The 23,886-nt window shown below is 43.2% G+C and overlaps 1 protein-coding gene across 3 annotated transcripts in view; it reads right to left on the bottom strand.

Annotated features, from left to right (window-relative positions):
- The window catches only part of LOC131877308 (uncharacterized), a 15,583-nt gene extending 2,022 nt beyond the window's left edge, over nucleotides 1-13,561 (bottom strand). For 2 of the 3 annotated variants that reach the window (XM_059222920.1, XM_059222919.1), the window contains exons 1-6: nucleotides 12,878-13,561; nucleotides 10,405-10,875; nucleotides 9,362-9,577; nucleotides 3,386-3,691; nucleotides 2,272-2,506; nucleotides 423-1,095 (exon numbers count right to left, since the gene is read on the bottom strand). In XM_059222920.1, coding sequence (XP_059078903.1) covers nucleotides 423-1,095; nucleotides 2,272-2,506; nucleotides 3,386-3,691; nucleotides 9,362-9,577; nucleotides 10,405-10,779 — 1,805 coding nt within the window. In that variant the 5' untranslated portion in view covers nucleotides 10,780-10,875; nucleotides 12,878-13,561. The remainder of the gene's footprint in view (nucleotides 1-422; nucleotides 1,096-2,271; nucleotides 2,507-3,385; nucleotides 3,692-9,361; nucleotides 9,578-10,404; nucleotides 10,876-12,877) is intronic. The other variant, XR_009372869.1, reaches the window with a different exon arrangement.
- Between the last annotated feature and the right edge of the window lie 10,325 nt (nucleotides 13,562-23,886).

Raw genomic sequence — 23,886 nt, 5'->3', positions numbered from 1 at the left:
ATGATTTTCGACAAAACTGTCGGAACCTGACAATAGATTCACTCAACCTCATCAGAAAATGTGAATTTTATTGAATCCTGGTTACAAATAGGAAGAATTNGGGAAACAAAAGTCAAAAACAAACAGGTGAGGAGGGCCAGAGCTACCTACTACGGTACTACCAATACTATCGACTGTTTATACCAAGTGGAGGATACCTGGCTGTGAGAAATGGGAGTAATTGTGGCAAATCTCAGGGTGGTGTCGAAGATCGAGTTCACCCAAGTGGAGAGCAACAATCTACCACCCCCACCGCTTTTTCTCCCCTCTCCCATTTCCTGCTCCAGTAAACTCAAGATGTTGCGTTCTCGGTCGAACAAAGAGATATTGCCATGCGATTGAAGTGCATAACTCGTTTTGCATTGGGAACACTTTGCACTTACATCGGAGCATTGGGTAGGGCTGGCTCCATGTGGATATTCCCGAGCGATTTGAACTTGTCTTTGGGTTTGTCGTCATCTTTGCTCTGGTTTTTGGGGGCCCCAGATGTGGAATGGCTCAAATTTGGGGTGGACCGCCCGGAGGAAACACTGCCCAACGAGCAACGTCCACTATCCTTATCCGAAGAGGCGGTGATTGACTTTTTGAATTTGTCCTTCTTACTCAAACGAGGCGTGACTTGGTCGTTGGATGGCTTCATTGGACGGGGAGCCTCGTCCTCAGATGAGGGAATGGTTGAACGAAGGGCGAAGGAATGGCGTTTTTGAGGTTTGGTCGACTTGGTCGAGTCCGCCCTTTGGCTGGAATTGCTTCTCGAGGCTGGGGTTTGGGATTTGGGCCGACTGTGGACGTTTTGCAGCTCCTCAGCCGTCTCCTCCCTGATCCTTTGAATGATGCTATGGTTCTCGTAGGGCTGGAAGTCCTCGTCGTCATTGGCGTTCTCCTGCAGGGAGGGCAGCTTCTGGGATCGCTTGCTATTCGTGGATTGGGATCGTTGCACGTGTCTCCGATGGAGAGTGGCGGATTCTCCAGTACTGAGGGAACCAGCTCCTCCTGTGGTGGAGGTGGAGATCAGTGACACTTGGGAACTCGATAAACCACTATCCAGATTGAGGCCTGAAAGAAAAAAGGGGGCTGTTCTTGAGCATGGTTGAAGTTTATTGCACATACGAGTACATTGGACGGAAGAAAGTTGTAGAGTTGTGGTGAACTCCTTGACAAAGGTCAATAAGAAACCCCGACAATGATCTGTGATCGATAATGGATATTTGGAAGGGTGCTAAATCAAGTGAATTTTCCTTGTCAGTCACTCTCCCCAATTGAAGACTTCCCGTCACTTCCGCCCACCCAATTTCTCGAATAAAATAACAAAGTACCACGTTGAGGTCTCGCCCGATGACGATCACGATCATTACCACCATCCATCTATCCATCCATCTATTCCCCTATCCAACCAACCAACCACTCAACCATATTGTGCGCTCCTCAATCCAGCTGGTTGTGGCTTTACTGGGGATGAGAAAAAAAAAATCAGCCGGAGGAAGATGGCAATTTTACAATTTTTCCTCGAAACTGCAAACGCTCCTTTGGCTCTTTAAAGATTCCTCGTGGAAAATTACCGGAAATTAGACGCTATTACCGAGGCATAAGGCAAGCAAGATCGAACTTGGGGAAGAAGCCCTTTTAAATAAACAATCTTCGGGATTCATTCATTCATTCCCTCTTTGATCAGGTGATAAAGCTTCGGGACTTTTTGTGTGGGTCGTTGACACGATCAGATCGATGATTGAAAAATACCCATTTTGATATGATGAAAGAAGGAAATGAAAAGCAGACACGAACGAATTCGAACTCTTGTGAAAGAAGAAGAAGAAATAGTCAAGATTGACTTTCTCTCATTCAGCTCTGGGAATTATTCCGTCCAATAAATGAACGTTCACACAGGCACGCACACACGCACACACTCATAGATAGGCAGCTAGATACCTATATATGAGCGTGGCATCATTCTAAGCATAAGGAGACAGGAAATCTCGCAAGAGGTCTCAGGTTCTTGGTCTGGTTCAAGAAATATGAAACAGGTCGTCAGTGGTAATTGGCGGTTCTTTTCCAAATCTCAAATCTCAAGGCCTTGATTAGTTACGCCGAGACTAGAAAAAGTGCGTCAAAGTTATTCATGCCGTGCATAACTGTAGCAATAATCCCATAGCCCATCCAAAACTAATGATCATGACAATCTTTATTTCGAGAATTGGTAGGTATACTGTATGTCTGATATGGTCAAAAGCTTACCAGGCATGCTCTCCGCTCTGGACATAAGCGAATGGTTTCCATCCAACGAGCGTCTCCCGTGTTGCTGGATTTCCAGCCTCTTGGTCCTCCGTGTGACTCTACTCAACTCCTCTTTCGTGGCATCGATCAGTTTTCGATGAGCTGGACTCGTGGCGTGAAGGCCAGCCGTGATCTCTTCCAGGAAGGTGACCAGGCTTGAAGTGCCCAAGGCATACACATTCCGACTCGACTCCATCTGAAATGGACGATGATGCATGAAAAAAAAAATCTCCAAATATCCCCATGAATGAACAAGGAGCCACAGTCACATTTCGAAATTTAAACCTCCCACAAGTCTCAACAATAGAGGATCTCAGGCTAGTTAGTTCGCTTGCTACCTTGAGACAAGATGCAAGGCAGGAGGGTCGGAATGGGGACTCCTTTGACCGAGGATTCTTTGAGCACGTTGCACCCACTTGAATCCGAGCAATCAAAATTCCTGGCTAATAAGCTCCAATGCAGTTCTCGAGCCCTCTCCTATCGCAAGATGTTCAAACACGAGATATCTGTCATGTTGAGCATCATGCTTCCTTCAGATATGGCAGACAAGTGCGGGATGATTAGCGAGAAACGAAGAGGACGGAATCAGACAGTGGAATACGCGGTATATACTGTAGTATATCAGCACGAGGAATGAGAAATGAAAGTGTGCCAATATCCCAAGATGTGTGAGCTTGCGGTAAACATGGATGTATGTATATATATATATATGTAGAGAGAGAGAGATACTCTAATGAACCTTGAACTATGGCATGGATGTATGTATATATATATATATGTAGAGAGAGAGAGATACTCTAATGAACCTTGAACTATGGCAGTTGGTATCCATCCTCGGAGCGAATGCAGATTAGAAATTTGCTCTCGTGCTCGAATTATTAGCATATCTAGCGCTTCAAATTCTACCAGTCATGTCTCAATTAGGCAGAAGGTATGCACAAATCCTATCCTGACAATAGCAAGGTCATTCAAGATTGAATGTCACGATATCAACGCCCTCAAAAAGGGCCTGGAGATTTCAACGCCGCGAGCTCTACACATCCTTCTTATTAAAAGGCAATTCATGGACAATCACCTGGTCAAGATGCCATTTCAAGTGTTCCACTTCCTTCTCAAGCTCGAAGTGTCGCCGAGGATTGGAATAGAGCTTGAGATCTCGGATTTGGTCCCTCAGTTCGCGGTTATTCTCGAGAAGTCGTTGACATTCCATCCGAACCCGCACCAACTCCGTGTCTCGTTCGGCGAGATTTCGATAACAAGTAGATAATTCACGGTCGCGTTCGCATATCTCGCGCTCCTTTTCGGCCAACTCACGCTCCAATCCGGAATCACTGGAACGGCAACTTTCCATCTCGCCTCCACTATCAGATTTCATGGAATCCTGAAATACCAAAATATGAAAATTGTTATCAATCGAATATTACAGTACTCTTATGTAGAGACGTAGGCGTCTTGGCTCGATAAGCGAACCCTTAGATGGTAGGATCACCTTTGAAAGGGTCTGAGATATGTATCTGAGTGGCATGAATCTGGCTTCAAAAAGAAATTGGTGGTGGTCGCTTAGGGCTAAGGGATCAGTCCAATCTAGTTTGAATGGTTGAATCTCAATGGGCCCCATTTTACCCGTTGAACTGTCCATTAGATCCAATAATTCATCATATCGATATCAAACATCTCGCCTTGGCAGGATTGGTGCTTGCTTTGGAGGGTTGCCAATTTCACTGCCCTTACTCGGTACAGGTCTTGGAAATTTAGACCGTATCGAGCGTACAATGACGTTTCACTTATGCCTTTCTTTCAAGTAAATTGAGGCCTGAATATTTCATATCTGTCCTCATTCGAGAATGTATGTTTTGAGGGTCGACAAAATAGCAATTCCTTTGGGTTGGAAGCAATTTCTCTTTCATATACTATGTAGTAATCTTCCAGGATTTCATTCATACCCACGAGCTAAGCACACACGAAGTGCTAACTTTGGACGCCCATGGCAACCAGGGTCAGTTTTCATAAATAACACTCTCATCTACAATTCAGTCAAAGGCGTCCTTTTGGATTGGATGGGGTTTTCATCCCAACTTCGAAACCGGAAAAGTCAACTTGGTTCTTTAATGGGGTAGGTGAACGCCTTGCGAACTAAAGTAACGGGGAGCGATGATGAGTATGTGCCCATGTGCAAGCGGGAATATTGCGTAATTCTCTCGCCTTGTATGCCAATTAAGACGCTCAGAAAGGTGCTAATAGATGACCTAGGGGAAGACCAAACCCACAGAAGGAGCCACTATTATAATGGGGGTCCTTCCTTAAAAAGTGAGATGATAGGTCGGCCCAATGAACCATGTGCGAACGTACTTAACCCTTGTGGCTTGGATTGCCTTGGGGTGTTCACAATCAGGTTTGTGAGACCTTCCAAGTCATCAAGAGTTCGTACATGGAAAGTAGTGAAGGGCTCCTTTGATTTGGCTTTTAATTGTCAGACTTCTCGGTGTCAGTATGGTAGATAGAAGAAGAAGAATCTAAAAAAAAAACAATTTGCGTGAGGATGAATGAGCAAATTGATGGGGGTCTTTTGCATGAAGAGATAACAGAGTCAGATAAGAAGCTTCCTTGTCTCATGACGGACCCATTTTTGGGTACCTCCGTCTTTTCTACTTTTCCTCTCTTGCAAAAATATTTCGAAAACCTAACTGTTGTTAAAGTATATTCTTCCCCATCAATATGGTAATGAGTTGAAGATCTTCAAAGAGATAAAGTCTACATCAATATCCGAGTCAGTACAAAATGTCTGCCAAAACGAATATGAAGCTAATGGGCGCCAATTTTCTATGTCGACGATTTGACTAACCCCTGACTGACTGACTGACTGACTGACTGACTCGCTCGCTCGAAAAAAAGAAATGGGAACGTCTACAAATTCCAAATTGATCTCATTCGGCATTTGTTTGCTCCTTCTCAAATGTAGTACACACATGTCTGGCCAATGTCCTCTGTGATCCTTGAAAAGCATTTTTTATCGGACGGCATGAGGGATGCATTTGCATTTCAAATGGCCCCTCACTGTCAATCACGTCCTTCCAACAAGCATTATTTTCAATTCCACGGTGCCGTCCTCATTTCTCGCTTTCAAGCCGCGTAATGAACTGAATGAACCCCAGGCCCGCAAACGAAGCGAAACTCATTTCTGAGTTTCGCCGGAAGTTCAGCGGGGTTTCATGTGATGAGATAGGCTCTTGATTTCCTCCTGTCATTCTGAGATCGAGAGTTTTGCATGTACCCTCGGAATGCACTTCTTGAGCCATAATGGGCATGGATGGGTTGGATAATACAAGTAATTCATCCCGGTACGGTACACCGGAGTTTAAATTAACCCGACCAAAACAAAGGGGAACTAGGAGAAAAACTGTCGATGGAATTTGAGCAAACGACCCGAATTTTCCATGGCCCTCTTGCTCTGACAGAAAAACCTTGGGATTGAACTCGTACAAGATCCCATGAACTTCAAATGAATCATTAAGACAACGGTGAGGTCATACACAAGAATCTTATGGTAGCTTGACATGCTTTTCAACTATGTCACAGGTCAGAGGCATGAATTCAAAGCCATGAGAACCTCTACCGAAAAGAGCACGTCCAATCCAAGACCGCAATTGGGCAGCATCCGTTACGCTTGACGAGAGAACAGAGAGAAATTCATGAAGTGGTGAAAACCAAGGGGCCAAGCCCAGCCCAATTTCCAGCTCTTGAACCCCCATCCATGAATGGGAGGAATCTTTTTGGAGGTGTTGAAGGAAGAAGGAGCGTCACATGTCCAAGTTCTCGTGGCATTGCCAGTGAAGTACATGTGGTAGGAGAATGAGGAATCGTAAATGGCATCATCAAAAGAAATTGGAGAGGTAGATAGAGAGGCCAAGGGAGACGAGGGATGTAACATTTTCATTATTGCCCACAAATTACCCATTGCGACAAGAACTCGTACATCCAGATTTCACTCATTTTTATAAAGGCGATTCTTGTCACTTGAAGTTCTAGCCAACCTAATAGAGCGCCCACATGGACGACCATGAAATGATCAGTTTCTATTTCTGAATCGTCCAAGATCAAATTCGACAATTTTCTAAGCCATTTACAAGGCTGAACCTAGCAGTTGTGTGAGGATCATTGAAATGGCCTCTCCGTAGAGCCTGAATATATCTTTTTAAATCAATCCATTGACAGAATGTACCGTATAAGAAATTAAAATTGAGCATTTAGCATTTACATATCTCCCTTGAGCTCGATGAAAACTTGCATTCAATCAGTTTCTCCATTTGTCTTCATGGCTCCTCGAATTGTTTTGTGAGTTCAAATTCGTCGGGCATTTTAAACGTTTTTTCCAGCTAATTGTAAATTCATACCATTCTATAGGTAGAAATGATTACGTGTGTGAGAAAACGAAGTTGACGTCAAGGCAGATGAGAAGTCCTGAAGGAAAGGTCTTGATTTATGAAGGCGGAGGACCAGCTACAAACCATCCCATTTTGAGAACTAGACGGACGACTTCATCGAGCTTTGATATCCAGGATGGTTGATAACCTTTCAAAATATTGGCACTTACTGCCAAAAATAATCTTTTACGCCCAGGCATTTCTACGATCTGATCTTGCCTCAAAAATGGCATTCCTTCGCCTGTGTTGGGCAATCGGGACTTATTGCATAAAACAGAGAACCCAAAAGTCAAACTTCAAGCCATTGGTTTTATAGCGGTTCGCCATTCCAGATCTCTTTCTCATCTCTCTCTCTCTTCTCCAACTCCTCACTCATAGATTGAGTATTCGACAGAAAGGAGACCAGAGTATTCAGTGATTGCGAAAGAGAGGCTCTGCCAACTCGGGAATTAAAAATGGATTTCGAGCTAATTGGAAGGTGGAGCAGGTAATCATAAGACCGAGATGTTACACACTTCTCAGTCCATTCTCACACTCCCTAAATCAATAATAGCCCATCTGAAAGTCGATCTTAAACCGTACCAGGGACATCTAAAACATGGACGAGGATGTGGAACTTAAAAGTACCGTAAGTACTAATACCATTAGGGTTGGTACGAACTATACTTATTGTTTTCTTCTCAATCCAATTCTACAAAATACTTCATCAACTACTTGCATGGTTCAAAATATAACTTTCAAAAAATGCCTTTCGATACTATGGCGTTTTACCTGGTTAAAATTCAAAATTAGTCCTTCCCAACTTGTGGGCATTGGCGGCTGCTTCTCAACCACAAATGAAAAAGAGGCACAAAATTGAAGCAGCTTTAAATTCCTCTCAGGTACAAATGTCATGAGGTCCAAAATTGTGTATCTCTCCATCAAACTGACGAATGGTTCTTTTCCACTCTGATTTCGTTTCTATGTGGGCCAGGAAAACCCATTTCAAACGGATGATATGAATAAATAAACATCAGATGGACGAGAAACGAGCTACTGAATGGGTTTGTCCATGAGGGATCTCGGGTTGGCCCTCAAGCCAAAAACCAGGGTGACAAAGGCGAAACCACATAAAGGGGAAGGATGAACGATGGACGATGGGCGATAGATAATCAAAGGAAAATAATTGCGATTTCCATTCTAGCTTCAGGACATGTGTAGCTGTCGGTTTGTGATTTGGTGAGTGCGTGTGTGTGCCATACGACAGAAAGATTCCATTATCTTGCCTCTCTTTCGTTGAGGATGACATGCACCTTCATGCGTCCCGCTACGTGAGTTCCAGATTCAATTGCCAAAAAAACGCTTTGTTGTGCAAACTCCAATGCTTTAGGATAGATTGGTTTGCTCTGAGGCTTGTCGAACATACAAAATCTAGTAGTGCTGGCTTGGCCCATATGCGTGGCGGATGCCAGGATGAAATTTGTGCCAGCAAAATGCGCTCATAAATCCCTGGGTTTGATTTATGATCTTGCTCCCTTGCGCACAATAGTCGCCCACAAGTTATTTCACCCATAATAAACGCTCACAAACACACGGTTAGGAGCTCTAATGTACTGAAAAAAGGTTTATAATTACTGCACAATTCTCGAGCTGAAGGACAGAGGATGGACCATCATATTTGCGATTAAAAAGACCCATTTCACAATCCAATTGTATTCAAAAAAGTAATTAAGGACAGCACAAGAGAAGACTGAAACAAGGTGGGGGGCGAAGGTCATTGCTTCGACATCAAAGAAAACTTTGCGAAGGGTAGAATGTGGGGGGGGACTCTTCTTTTTCCATCAAACTTCCATTCGAACACCCCCTCGCAATCCGAAACAATAGAAAATTGACAATCTAAGGTCATGATCGCGAATACCAAATTGGTTATTGTCAGGCCACCCTCCACCATCTGCCAAAATGCTCCCAAAACTCGAAAATCGAACCATTTCAGTTCACGCTCAATTTCCTGGGCCTATTTTCCACATGTTTTGATCAAGTTCAAAATTTGCGACATTCAGACCATGTCCACAGAGACGCCATCAGTTTTGTATGATACTTGTCGATCAGTTTGAACAGGCTTAAAAAGACACGCCTTCTGAGACTTTTTACCATCTGAACAATCGTTTTACTCAAATCGTTTCACTCAAATCGTTAGTTCCTGAACTTGAGTGATGCTATCGTTTGTGGAATAAGAAGAATAATGGAAACCGCATTAATGTACGCGTGAACAATTCTGCCATTTTGCAAATCAGATGGACCTCCTTGGGAATTCAGACACGTCGTTTTTATTAGGAATCTCCCATGTTTGGGAAGGCAACAAATTGTCGGGTATTTCGGCCTGTCTTGACAGGCATATGACTTAGATTGTGTTCATTGAAATCTCCATGTCTTCCCTAACCCCCCGTCAAGGATATGAGAACTCTCATTATCGTTACTATCTGTGTCTAAATCGTTTTTGGCGCTTTGTCTCATTCCTTTCCGAGGAGTCACCCTTTAAGTTTATCTTATTGTATTCAGGACGATAAGAAGGGCCTAATTTATAATTTCCTCTAAACATACCCAAGCCTAGGCCCTATTTTTCAACCATTTTCAAAACAGGTGTGGCTTACCTTTAGAACGTCGTCCGGGATCCCACAATTCAAAGGTCGCCGTTTCAAGTGGTTCTTTAGAATTTTTTGCAGGGCGTCAAAGAAGTCATCGTTCTTCACTTTGTAATCCGTGTCAGATTGCAGGTCAAAGCTCGCATTCCCCGTTTTCTGCGCCAAGATCAACTTCAATTGCTCCCAATCTGAGGCCGGGAAGACGAGGCCCATCTCAGTACATTTCTGAAAAAGACATTTCAAATTACCCCACATCTGACGATTTGATGCAAAATAATGCGATGGGATTTGAGTACAGAAGGTTCGAAGATAACTTTCCATGATTACTGTGATTGGGGTTGGCGAACCTAAGGTACGAGCTCTCCCGATGAAGGCGATAATTGGGACTTTTCAGGGAGAAGGATGGCCATTATTTGCATATACGCCCACGAGAGATTCACAGCTGAACCAAAGTCGATGATAAAGGGACTTCTCAAGGCATGGACTCTGATTCAAAAGTCATTCATCACCCGAACTTATATCGCATTCCACAAACCCTTCATCCGACATATGCGCATAAAGCGTGGAAAGTGACTTGAACGAAAGGTACGTCGTACAAACATCCTTGACTCCTCCGATCAGTCTCCCTGGGTACCCACTATGATATTTACAAAGAAAGTTGCAATTAAAAAAAGGTTCGCAGAGAGTGCTGCAAACTAGGTAGTTGAAGTGAAAGTTTCACAGAGCTTCCAACATCAAGGAAGATATAAAAGATCCCGAAAAAACTACCCGAGTCTACGGTTCTTAACGAGTTTCCTCAGAATGAGTCGCTGGGAGTTTCACGACTACACGCAGACAGGAAAGTATAAATTATACAATTTCAATGGTCTCTCCCGAATCTCTCTTTCTCCTGCAAGAAAATGGGAGCTAACAATCACCTCATTCGCCTTATGATCAATCATAATCGATAAAAGTGGTCGAGAAATTGATTTCCAAAACACCACGACTTCCTGGCTTCAAAGGTGTTTGAGCTTCCACGGCAACCCTGAAAGCTGCTGGCAAGCTCGTCTTACCTGCTTCAAGTCTTCAAAGGACATTTTAGCCTCCTGATCCAAATAAGAGGGAGAACCTTTGGAATCGTTGTATTCCAGGAGCAGAGCATCTCGTGAATTGAAAGAATTGGGATGCACAGTGTTGCCATCTCGGTTCATTTTTGTCACAAAACTTGAGGCTCTACGGGAGGCTCCACTCAATCGAGGCAAGCTCTTGGCTGAACTCATTTTCGGCATGCTTTGTCGAAATTTCAGGAATTGGCCAGAATCTCCACCATGGCTGCTGGCTACACCAAAACTATTAGACTCCAGTCCCAAGTCATGTTCATCATCATTCAGTCGATTTTCAGCTTCTTCTTGTTTCTCCAAAAGCTCGATGAACTGCGTTTTTGACATCCACAAGTCCTTCTCATCATCAGCGTTGGTTCCAAATGTGACTTAAGGCCTCAGGTTCCCGCTCAGCGTGTCCTTGTCGGAGTCGCTATCGTCAATCTGAAGGAAAATCGATGACACGTTTGTCGTTTTTGTTACATGACCCATATTTCTTTTGGAGAGAGAGATAGAGAGAACCTTGCCCCTTACAAAATCGGCTCTGCATGTCATTTCCAGCTGGATATAAAAGAAGATGTCATCTAGGGGACACTGTTGACAATATCACAATCCGTGCATGGATGGGATATCAATTCCTGACAATTGATGTATGCTAATATTGCAGTTTGTCGATGATTCAGTCACTTCCTATTGCCGCTTCCTTCTGTCTCCTGTTTCGATTGGATCCAATGGAGGAAAAGGCTCTGTTGAATTAACCCATCACAATCGACCCCATCCAGTATTCAGGTCATGAAAGAGATCTTTCTCTTTCCCTGTCGCTTCAGACATGTCATGAACAGAGCTTGAGCACTCACACTGAAGGTACAGGTTTCCAGTGATGGATGTGTGAAATGTGTATGCTTTTCTTCCTTTGCCATCGAACCCTTTCATGTTTTCAAAGCATTTCAAAGTCACATTGGTTATGGCCGATTACAAACTCGGTCATAAAACAGGCTGAGTCCGTAATTCAATCAAGCAAATACGCAATGTAATGTGTAATCATCAAGTGGGACGCTTTCATTCTATTTACGATATTTCATGTGCATGTGAGCATGTGTGCGCCTCAGTCGTGCAGACCAATAATAAAAAAAAATTCAAAGCCTCGACAAATTCGTAATTTCCGGAAAACCCTCTTTTCAGGGTGGACTAGCTAGCTAGCATGTTGGCTCAATTTACCATTCACAATTGAAAACGAAAACCACCCCTGGTATTGGTCCCCTTGCTTCATGTGATCAATAAAACGGATGTTCGTCTGGCAATTTGTCCATAACCACATTACGAAACAATCGCAACACTGCCTAACCCGTTGCCCTACGGCGTCACGGTATTTTTCTAAGAATTGGAGGTGAGGTAAAGCATGACCATGGTCGCTATGTTCGACGAGTTTGAAATGAAGACGAGGCCTTATCCAATGTGGTAATGGAGGAAGTGCCTCATGGAATCAAACACCCTAGTTCTCCATGGTTGATGGTAGGGTAATGGTCTCCGTCCAGACCCACTCAACCATGCCAGATCATGGCGAAAATCTTTCGAACCTCTCGATTTCCATTCATCTCATGAAAGTTCAGACTTCAGAGATTGAGTTAGTGATGCCAATCATATTTTCGGCAAAGGTTGGCGGCACCAATGCAAACAAAGTGGCACTAAAAGGGGAACCAATGAAGCCGAAAACAAGACAGCTGAACGGTTGACCAAAAAAAAAATGATTACGTACTATTGAGCAATTGGCTAAAAATGCGAATGACATCTTCCCAGCATCCATTGGAATCCGTTTTTCGCAAGACACCCTCGTCTCCAAAGAGTGCAGAGAGCGCAGAGAGGATTTGGGAGAGGGGGTCAAAGGCATGACAAAAAAACTGGTCTGACAAGATTTCTCTCAGATTTCAGGCCGCTAGAATCTGAACATACTGCACAGTGTGTGTGCCTCTATGTGTGTGTGTATAGTGTGTGCAATAATGCGTTCAAAGGAGAGATTTCTGTGATCTATCTGTCGCCTTTGTCAAGTGGAGAGATGAAAATTCCGACTGATTTTAGGCGAAGAAGGGGGAAATTTGTGCCGTAAATCCTTAACAGGGACTGTCAGATTTCTAGGCTGATTAAAGATTGACATTGGGTTTCCCGGATTGCAAGATATCCTATCAAAGCTCGGAATAACAAGATAACTGCTTGCTTCGCCGGTAATGGGCTCACTGAACACATACACACACACACACACCCTTGATCTTAATGATCCGATTGTTACGGGACTATGCGGTTAGTTCTCAACATTTGTGCTAAGACGGAAACAAATAAGTGACTGCCTTCAAACCAAGAGGAATTCCAATAATGCTCACATTTTTGTGCCCTAAAGATTACTGGAACTGTTTGTTAAGTGACCACAAGATGTTCAAGTTGATCCTCTTACCTTGACATGGCTGCGTAGGCTCGAGCTGGTCGGGTTATAACTCGAGTAACGCCTCTCATGAGAGGATTTAGAGCGTCGAGATCTCACTTCCACCACGGGTGAATCCAAACCAGGCCGAATCGGTTCCAAAGTAGGCTGAAGGGAACCCATGCTCTTCCGAACATTGTGCACCACCTGTTTGGCGAAGGAGGACTTGAACATGGAACTGGGCGAGTTGGTCTCCCCCAGTTCATCATGTGTGAACTCTCGCATGAGCAACTCTGGATTCAAGCTCTTCGTGTTATTGAGGTCGAACTCGTGAGGAAAATCCTCCTCCGGAATCATGGTATCGTGAAGTGAAGACGCTCTTGGAAGATGAGAGCCAGAATGAGTTCCACCCAACTCAGAAGAGGCGTCCCAAATGGAACGCGAGCGGGGTAAGAGGGGTGGATCCTCCGAGTAGATCCCGCTGGTAGGCGCTAGGTTCGAAGTGGAGGCCGACACGTGAGAAGACACTTGGCCGCCCAAGTTAAACCTGGGCTTGGGTGTGCGCTCGAGGGGCGTGCCTTCCTTTCTGGGTGGGGCCATTGGGGACACACAAACGGTGGGCTGCAAAGAAATGGAGAAGGCACACTAAGTCACTATCACTATAAGATCGTCGCACATGCAGGGCACACTTGATTCTCAGTAAGTTCATGAACTCTATGGCAAACAGTCACTCGTTGGGCAATATTCGTACATGACAATGCTCACAACCCTACATCGCTCAGTCAACTGGTTACTAGCTCGAATTCATTGACGACAGAGAGGGCGCTGAACGCTTAGTTTTGGCAGAAGAGGCTCTCTCGGAGATGTTGAGCACTCCAAAGGCGATCTCAAGCAGAGATTTTTCCACTCATTGACGCCAAAGCCCGCCGAAAACGAAGGGAAAAAAAACACGCGGGATATGAGCTAAATCCCCCGTCTCCACACGCAGCTCCGTAGTATAGTGCAAAGGCGTACAAGCATGGATGGACGGTGGAGCACCAACCAAACCACCAATGTTCAAGCACAGTTAGAAATAAGTGCAATGCACTGTGTTGGTGAATGGGGAGCCTTTGGAGGCTTTGGAGTGAGATGCGCTCCTGGTGAGTTAAATATGGTTTCGTTTCATGATTACCCATTTTACACTTGTTCTTTACGGTTGATTTCAATCTCAAATGCAAGTTTCTCCATCGAATCGGGTTCGGACTCTAGCTCGGGTGGTAGAGTGAGTTAAAGGATCGAGCTCGGAATTGCTCAGTCATGAACTCCCCACAGGAAACACCTTCCAACTGTTTTCCCAACATCCCCAACCACCCAAGCAACCACCCAACCGTCTGCCAGTCGTTTTGGTGTGGATAATAATCCATAGCCATCTTCGACTCGTCCTCCGAGCATTTCCCGAGCAGCGCTCTCATCTTCATTTGCCTCTACGTACTCCAAAATGCTCGGGATCATCAATTTCGTCTGGAATACCTGCCAGTGGTTCACGCAGTGGTTCACGACCAGAACGATGTTCGTGCTATGGGTTTTGTTTCACGACTGAAGATCCTCATTTGCAGATGATGATTTAAAGAAGATCTGCCTTAATCCAAAGGCATGGCAATTAAGCTAGATTATAGAGCTTGGAAAGAGACTTGAAGCCAACCAGCCAGCCCACCCTTCCTCAAGAAGACCCCTCTCAATTTGACAAGATTGTTCTGAAGTTTTGTCCGGTTGAGATGCTATCTAGTTTGGTGCACCGGAAACAGAAATCATTCATGCACTACAAAACAGGCCAAGTAATCGGCGCATTCAGCTTCTGGATGGATGAAGGGAGCCACTAAGTCTCTTTGTCGTTGTCGATAATTCGCTTCAAGGCAATTGAAGATCTGTTCGCGTAATTTAAGTTCTCGTAAAAGGGGAATTCCCTCAAATGAATCTATTGTTCATGAATATTTCTGTATTCATCTGGAACAAGTAAGCTCGCAAACATAAATGACAAGGAAAGGGAACAAGACCCTAGTCATTTCGCTCGTTAGTGGGACAAACTCGTTGGCCTGTGAGTTGACTTGGCGTAATCAAGCAATTATTGCCCTTTGGATGAATTCCGAAAAATTGCGATCAGACCTCAGATAAGCGATGAACCAATTTCTCTTTCAAACCCTCATACCTGGACGGTCCCTACCTTTCTTGCCTATACCCTAAGTAGCAATTATATGGTAGTCAAGATAATGTTTAAAGTAGAGAGCCAGACCAATTCAACCACCTCCTCATCACTGAGGTTACCTGCTTCTTATCAGACATGCTTTCAATGACCGTGAGCAATTAAAACGAAATCTTTGCGTTCCAATCAACTCGTCAGTTGCTCATTGGATGTCCAGGTGGAAAGAATGGCGAGGCTAGGGATTGTAAGGGAAAGAATGGAAAAAACCGGGGTGGTTTTGCTTGCACGAAGGTTGTAAAAGTGACTACAATTCATTGTTGGCAAGACTGATACGACATAACATGGGACTCAGGGCCAAAGTCATTGTTTTTTCTCTGGCAGACAGACATCACAATTGTCGAGCCCTAATGTAAAAATCACCACTGAATCCTCCTCACCTGGGGCCAATTTCCCACCAAGACCTACCTTCCAACAATTCATAATTTGTGATCTTGGCACAAGTGCGCCCGTGGGCGACTTCAACTAACAACACAAACGTCAACCATATTGGTGAGAAAATGAATTCACCCCTCCTTCGCCCGCCCTCCGCGACAATTTCCGACGGCCATATGTGTTGTAGGTACAGTATGTATACCGAACAGTATGTGTGTGGTAATGTGTGGCCGTGCACTTACACAAGCTTTTGGCACGCTCCTCTCAAATTAATGGCAATTCTCAAAGATTGGCCTCGTAAAAGCTCAAGGTAAGTCAGACTATCTAACAATCACTTGTGAGAACGCAACAATCCTAAAAGAGGATCTTCACTTCCTCCCTTTCCTTCCAGCTTCTCCAGGTCTAATTTGACTCTCAGCACGGGATTTCTAAACCTGCGGTTGGTTGTGGACTTGCACAGTGGATAGATCTCGCTTCTCCATTGTCAACCAACACTTTTTTCACGTTACTCATCCTCGGATTTAAACTAACTCGAGGAGGTTCGCCTCAAAGACTCCGACATTCGGGCATGTAAGTGCGCGTTGATTTTGAGCAAGTCAACGCGACCGATGAAATGTGGCGTGGCTGTTAGAAGTCATTCTAAGAGATAATGTTTCAATGGGATTGGAACCCGAATGTTGGAGAGGGGGAGAAATCTTGAACTGAACTCAGGAGCTTACACAAAAGGTCGTTATGTTAATTATGTGGAATTGACTTGAACTACTTTCCATTGGGTTGTTTGCCCTGGGTTGTCATTACGACAAGCTGGAAATACATCCATTCAACGGAACTGCTCGGTTGTCAATCATTTGGGGGCTTCAATATAGGTTTAGGCTGTGGATATTTTTGGTGTAGTTTGTTCAAGCATTGGATGCCTCTAAACCACAGAAGATTTCTCCTGGCCGTTGGATCGTTGGTGCCAAGCTGAGGTTTCTATTTGTCTCCATTTCTAAGTTGCTCTAAACCTTGGGCATTTTGTCAATGGAAGAAAAGTAACGTTAGTCTCATCTGTTGTTACTTGGCTGTTGGAGAAGGAATTACTGGTTGTCTATTGTCCATCCAACCTCAGCTTCTCAACCAAAGAGCAACAACAATTCTAGAGGTCTGGCCTAAACTTCCAGAACCTAGTAGATGCCTTTGCCTAATTTATTTATAAAAATCAAGTCGGAAAGCACTTCATTTGTCTTGGGATATTAAAATGCAAATCAAATGGCCACTTATTCGCGCTGAACGTGTATTTCAGAGACTGGAAATCATTTGAAGGGAGGAACATCTTTTCTTATGCTCTGTGCCTGAGTTTGCGCCCATATGGTGTTGCACTGTTGCAGCAGCTTCATTGGAAATCTGATGCCAAATTAGGGCTTGTCCAAAGCAAATGCCAAAGAAGTATTTTAAAGAGCCATTCTGGACTCTGGCCATGTCCAAACTAATGAGTCTTGTCATGAAGGATAACGTGAGTATGATTGAGAACACGTTTTACCGTAAAGCGTTGAAAAAATTTGCAAGTGAATTGGGAGATCCTTTCCTGAATGAAAGCTGACGATAATGAAGTGAAGATGACTCGAGACAATTTTACATCTTCCGGGAATTTCTCTGTACCAGCAAATCGTTGTGCTAGATATCCGGGAAAACTGAATGAACAAAGGATGCCGCATCATTCACAGTTTTAGTGAAAAGTACTTCATGCTCTGAAGCATCCCCCATGATGCTCTTAAGCGAAAAATGCATACCTCTCTCTTGTTTCAGATACTCTTGAGAGAGGTTTGAAATTAACCATAGACTCTCGATGAGCCTGAGAACAGCTTGACATGAGAGTTAGGAAGTCTTATCATGTACTAGAATTGCTCATTAATTACCGACCAAGGCGACACTTTAACTTCCTCTGAGAATTCTTATAATGCGGATCAGGATCAGCTTGATTTCATCCTCATTATACGATATGTGAATAGACTTCTCATAATTGATCAAATCTTCAAGGTCTGGCAATTGGCCAGACCTTGTACAAAAAACAAAGGCACGCAAAAAGGGACCCATTTCTCAAAATTTCTAACCAACAATTAGCGTGGCACGACGGTTCGCCGAGCTAAAATATGAGCCAAGCATCCGATATTATTAACAAATTACCCTGACGCACCATGGAATCTTTGCCCAATTGGGTTTCAAGGCTGTCAAACTAGCAAATGACCATTCATGAGTGGTTTTGCCATGCCAAGTCGCCATTTTGTTCATCTCAAATCAATTGGTAGTACTCAGTTCATTTCTTTAATGCGTCTTTCTCGTTTGAGTGCGTCAGAACAAGCCGAGCTTTGACTTGGACAAATGACATTGCTCTACTATTACAACGAGAAAGTTCTCATTTCAATAGAACCCGGTGGAAATAAGTCTCATTTTTTGTTCATGTTGGAAATGATACCTCTCGAACAGGTACGTACATAAAACGAGTTACGCTGCACAAATTTGACAAATACGGTCGTGGTTCCACATGAGATCCATTAGAGATGATGAAGAAGATGGACAATAGGCAGAGTACTACAAAAATACACTGAATTTGAAACCACGCTTGAAGGGGCCAACCAAATCTGTGGGTTTCCTGGCTTGACATATTTTCAAGCTTGCCGAGAGTCCTCGAGGAAGACGAGGAAGAAGCAATGGGAACGGGAACTTCCTAAAACCCTACGTAACAGATAATTTTCGTGCCATTGTTAGGCAATTGAGTTGCCTTCGTCTAATCCAAACGAGCTTGAGTTCCTTTGATTTGAAAATTGAGGGGGCACATTTCAATGCAAGGCAATTTCGAGACGAAAAATGGTTCGAGATTGAGGTCATGTCAAGCTGTAAAAGGACATATTCCATTCATTTGATGGTGTGTTTTTGCACAAAGGGGAGGAAGAAATGAAGAACGGAAGGCCGTTTCGAATCTGGGCGAGAAAATCTCGATCTCGTTTTCAATTTCCCGCCGAATAAAACTCAAGGTTAGACCGACTGATAAGGAATCAAGAAATCAAAAAGTGGACACGAACCCCATGCCTTTGTTGGGGGGTAGGGGGATGAATGCATGGAGAGAGGGTCTTGGCGATGCAATGCTTAATGAGCACGCGTCCGGTTTGAATATAGTCAAATATTTATTTGGAGCAGACCATCCCGGAGGAGATCTTCCGGCACGCAACGGAAGGTGGTAAATACATACACATACGGTAGGTACTGTAGGTAAGGGTTTTGACGCACGGAGATCTCGGGACTGTGATGGTTGTCTCTGTGGTTGATGGGACTAGAGGGGACTTGAGGGACGGCAGGATCTCTTGCATCCATCTATCTATCTATGTGCGTATGCGGATCCCGTTATGGACGAGACCACAACTTATGCAATTTCTTTCTTACTCTACGAGTACTCCTTCCTCTCATTCAAATATGGTGGCAATGAGATAGGCATCTCCAAGGTTGGCCGGGAATTGGGGCTCGTAGTAGACTCAACTTAAGGGGATGACTTTCCTCCTCCAATTGCGGCGAGTGGAATAATATCATCATCATCATCATCAGCGATTCATCTCGGTGGATTCAAATCCAAACCAGAGCCGCCGACAATCCCAATTGTGGCATTGAGAGCGTCTTAGCTGATGAATGCCACCCAATATGAGGTGATAGTGATAGTGGTCGTCGGTCTTACTCCCTGTCTTGAGAGTTTTTGGCCAAATGAAAGGGAACAAACTGGGAGAAAGTTGGAGGGATTTTGAATGGAGGCAAATTTCCGGGACACAACTTGTCCACTTTGAGGTGGATGAAAGTTGGAAGCACTTCCTCTTCTTTCCGCCTACTTGCCAAGGGACTCCTTGATAAGGAAACTGAATCCGAGTGCGACAAGCTCCGATCCTGGTGACACTAAAGGAAGGAGATCGCCTTAATTGATTCTCGGGTTCCCGGTCCTCCAAGGTGCATCATAATCATTCTTGGGTCGGGATTCCCCGTAAATGTCCACCCTCTCCATATTCATGGCGGCCACCTTTTAACCACACCGGCCTTCCATGTAATTCGATGCCAGTTTTTTGCATTTAAATGACCTCGTGCGAATGGGAAGTCTTTTGCCAAAGCAGCATGCATTGTTCCTCCAATTGCAACGTTTCAATGTGAATTCTCAGCGAACTATCATTTCGCGCAAATTCAAATCGAGGTGGGTAAAGCTAGAATTGTACGTACTAACTATGACTTTTAGTCGACAAACCGCATTACGTGATCATTCTTGACAGATGGTCGAATTGAAATACGCTCACTGAGTCCCCAAATAAGCTATATTTATGTTATATATTGCTTCACTGCTTCTGTGGTTTTATTCTTAAAAATGCGAGATCATCCCTTGCAGCACCCTTCACTTCCAGACAAAGTGACCAAACGGTTCAATACTTCGGGAATAATCAATCCCATCTTAGCATAATGTCCAATGTATTCATTCAGCTGACCACAAACTGTACAATCTCAAGTCGGCTCTCCAACTTGGAAATGACGACCATTTGATGTTGTTGGGGTGTAGTACCATCTACTGTTTGTAGTTGATAGTTGGTGGGAAATTGTGCGGTGATTTTGATCTATGTGAGCGAACAAAACAAAACAATAAGAGTGGTTAGGTGTGGAATAGTGATGCATTCAGGCTAGGCTCAAGTCCGAGCCCAAAGATCAAGAACCATATTTTTACCAGCCCGATTCGTATCAATTGAACTTGTGGGTTTGTTTATGGTAAAATTTAATTCTCCAAATCAAATTCGTACACGTAACATGTCCTGGTTAGAGCTAAATGTTTTACACCTTTTTACTTGTAATAAATCTAGAAAATGCGTTACTTCCCAAAAAACTCGCATACACTCTCCATCCTTTTTTTCTTACATGATCTTCTGAATTGTGTTATTTACTTTATAAATGTGACAAAATACAATGGCATTGGTTTGTAACATAGTTTTACAATTTTCCTTTTACATTGCAATTACTTGTCCATAGGGATTCAAGTTCTTTTATTTACATTTTTTTCTACCATTGCACAAATTACAAGTGAACATGGCTGGGTTTCAAAACATGTTTGAAATGTTTTAGCCTTGTTTTTGTTTTGATTCGTCCATTGGATTTCAATGGAACTTTTTTTCGCAATCTTAGTCAGATTTACTGTCACTGTAGGGATAACACTACTGATGGCAATCGATTTTAACGTTTTCATAAAAGTGCAAAGAAACATTTACTCATTTGGCTTTATCAAAAGTACCTTGCCACACATAGTTCAAACTCAGTGCAACTTAATTCAGCATGTATGCCTCACCAAACACGCTGAAATATATAAAGCAAAAAAAAAAAAATGATGTGATAGATTAATCCAATGCAAGGTAAAAAATACGAGGAGAAAAATGATTTTTCGTTGCAAGGACAAGGAATATCGAAGATTGTCTAAAAAGTGTGGGCGCCAAAACTTTGACATGTGCGTAAGAAATGTCGCAGTAATTTGTAATTGAAGTATTAAAGTTTCATTGTATCAACTGTAATTTATCACAACTTTAGTTATTGCTGGTTCAAATGTGATTATTTACAATTCCACGGAAATATAATTGCAATTACATTGACGTGATTGTAATTGTAAGAATGCAAAAATGGTTATAATTGCAAAAACGTAAAAGTTATTGCAATAACAGAGAAGTTATTGAAATCACAATAACGTAAAAGCGATTTGGCTAAAAACATCATTGGAAAAACTCAACAGCTTACGAGTCGGTCCAAAGCCCGAGCCTGGCGAGCCTTAAAAGCTCATGGCCAGGAAAATCCCGGCTCAATGCACCCCAGTGAAGAATGGAAAAAACAACGTTGAAGCATATGTAGGAGGAAAACAATCGCGTTCAATTATGAGAGGTTGAGTGAGAATTAAAGTCACGAGATCTACTTGGGAAAATGAAAAACGCAATCTGTAAAGAGGGAATTTTCAAAATTGCTCCAGGCCTACCTATCGGTTCAACGTTGGCTGTTGGGAGGTCGGTCGAATACTGCCGAGCTCAAAGGGCTTCTCTGAGGTTGAAACCCCTCAAAGTCTTCCAATGAGAATTCATTACCTCTAGGGCTTGGATTTGAATGTTGTCTCATTGACCCTGAGCTTAAAAAGCGAGACAAGGAGATTTTGTCGTCTGTCTAAGGTCAATCCAAGCTAACTAATCCTCTTCAAGACCTGTGAATTAGCTGAAATGCGTCAAAACTCAGATTTATGAGACTTCCAAGTACGTTCCTTTCTGTCAGATGAATAATTGAAACACATTCTTCTAACAACGGGTGATCACATTTTCTGATCCCTAAACATTAAAAAAAAAACGTGATTGCCGTCACATGATGGCCAAGAAGAATGGTCTGTGAAGCGATTATTCTCACTCGTCTTGGACCATGTACTTAAGCGGCGTGTAAGTATATGCGAGAATCACTTGTGGTTCTCTCAGTGAGCGTAGTAATAATGATCTCATGATTTACTTTGCTCGATGTTGAGATCTCATTTTCTCGCTTCTCGAATCTGAAGACGTTTTCATCACCATCCTCATCACCACCCTCCGTTTTGTCCATCTGACACACATAAGGGTAATCTATTCAAGACAATTTCTTTTCACCTATACCGACTCCACCCTTTGCTCTACAAGATCCTGATTTGTGTATTCACAAAAAAAAGAACAGGAGAGGAGCCATTTGTTATCATTTCAAAGACACCTATTTAGTCGTGGGGATCAAGTACAACCACATGAGATGCTTGGACCCACAAATCTATGTACGTACGTACTTACAAACATGTGTTCAAGATCATCTCATAACAGTGAACTGGATGGTCTCGAGCGATTTGCTATCTTGGATTTGACTATTGGACTGACTTCAAGTACCACAAAGAGGCAAAGAGGACTGGAAAGGATTTGAAGGTGGTCACAGAAAGGGTCGCAAGAACTGATGAAAGTAATGGGCAACCTTGGCCAACTTAAACGATCCATCAAAGGATGCGATCATGAGAGAGGGTCATACTTGATACTTCAAGAGTCTCGAGCTTGTTGGGCTTGACGGTTATAAAAAGCAAATTAAAACTTTATGACGCCATTAGAGGATCCTCAAAACTCCCCAAGGCAGATAGCGATGAATAATTAGGCATTCCTAATGGCAGAAATCATCAACAAAGCCTTATTCAGGAACGAAAGCGCAATCAATCTACCGAAGGTAGCTCAGCAAATGATGCTTTGCAACTTTTGACACAGTGACGGAGGTTAAGATTGAAGATTGTAGAGAGGCTCAGATCGTTAACCAATGAATTAATGAAAAGCATGAAGCAAAGGTTATCAAACTACGTTTCGATCCAGTTAACCCTGAAGGTAAAAAACGCCCCGCTATAAGATACATTCGTTAGTGGATATGGATTTTTGATAATGTTGAGTGCATGCACCGCCGACCCGTAGACATGCTTGACGGCCCCCATTTGATTCAAATCGTGCAGCTCAGGCGGGTGTCGCTGATTTTTGTCCCTCATCTTGAGATCTTGATCTTTATCAAAGAAGGTTGAAATTTTCACTATTTCATCTAGTTTCCCTTTTGGCATTTTGTTCATGTCCCACTAGATCTTTTCATACGGAGTATGATAACTGATGTACTGTAAACAATGAAAAGCTGGGTCAAGTTTTAATTTTCATTTTAAAATGATGATCTCTTTTCCCCCTCAAGGCGTTTGTGAGCACTGCATTAGGAAGGGGTCCAACATGCGGCATGACAACCCGACCGAGGGCACACAATTGTGTTAATTACCCCATAACTCGTTCTTTAATTGTTAGTTCTGAACATGATTTCAATCTTTCGATTGGCAGATGGCGCACCATTTCTATTCGCCGAAGCAAAGAATATGATATACGTCTCATGCTGAAAGTAACCTCGAGGGATCGTCGAAAAATCCAGATCGATTGCGGTACCAAATCGAAGTTCGTAAGATCAATAGGTTATTGATTTTGTCTATTCCAAGGATATCAAACAATTGAAAGGAGGCCTCGACAACAGATCCAGATTTATTCACACACTTGATTCACGCACATATCTTTCCGCGCATTCTCACTTCCTTGCAATTTCTCAAAGAAAGACAGAGAAAGAGAGGGAGAGAGAGAGAGGGAAAAAAAGATTCTGTTTGGAATTTTCATGGCCATTACCAACTAATAGAAAACGAGAATCATCCCCATCCTGATTCAGATCCTGATGATGATGATGATGATAGTAGGAAGAGCCTCGGATCGATCTCTTGTGGTCTATTGAATCTCAAAGGATTGGGGATATCAGTCGAACTTCTGGTCGTGCTCGATTAATCGGCTCCCTTTTTATGGAAACAATCGAGATCAACCTTCAATTTTGACGCCAGTTCCTGTCCTTT

This window comes from Tigriopus californicus, chromosome 3 (genome assembly GCF_007210705.1).
Source record: "Tigriopus californicus strain San Diego chromosome 3, Tcal_SD_v2.1, whole genome shotgun sequence".
In the NCBI taxonomy this organism is placed as follows: Eukaryota; Metazoa; Arthropoda; class Copepoda; order Harpacticoida; family Harpacticidae; genus Tigriopus; species Tigriopus californicus.
The sequence above is the reverse complement of the archived record's forward strand: the minus strand, read 5'-3'. Positions and strand labels throughout refer to the sequence as shown.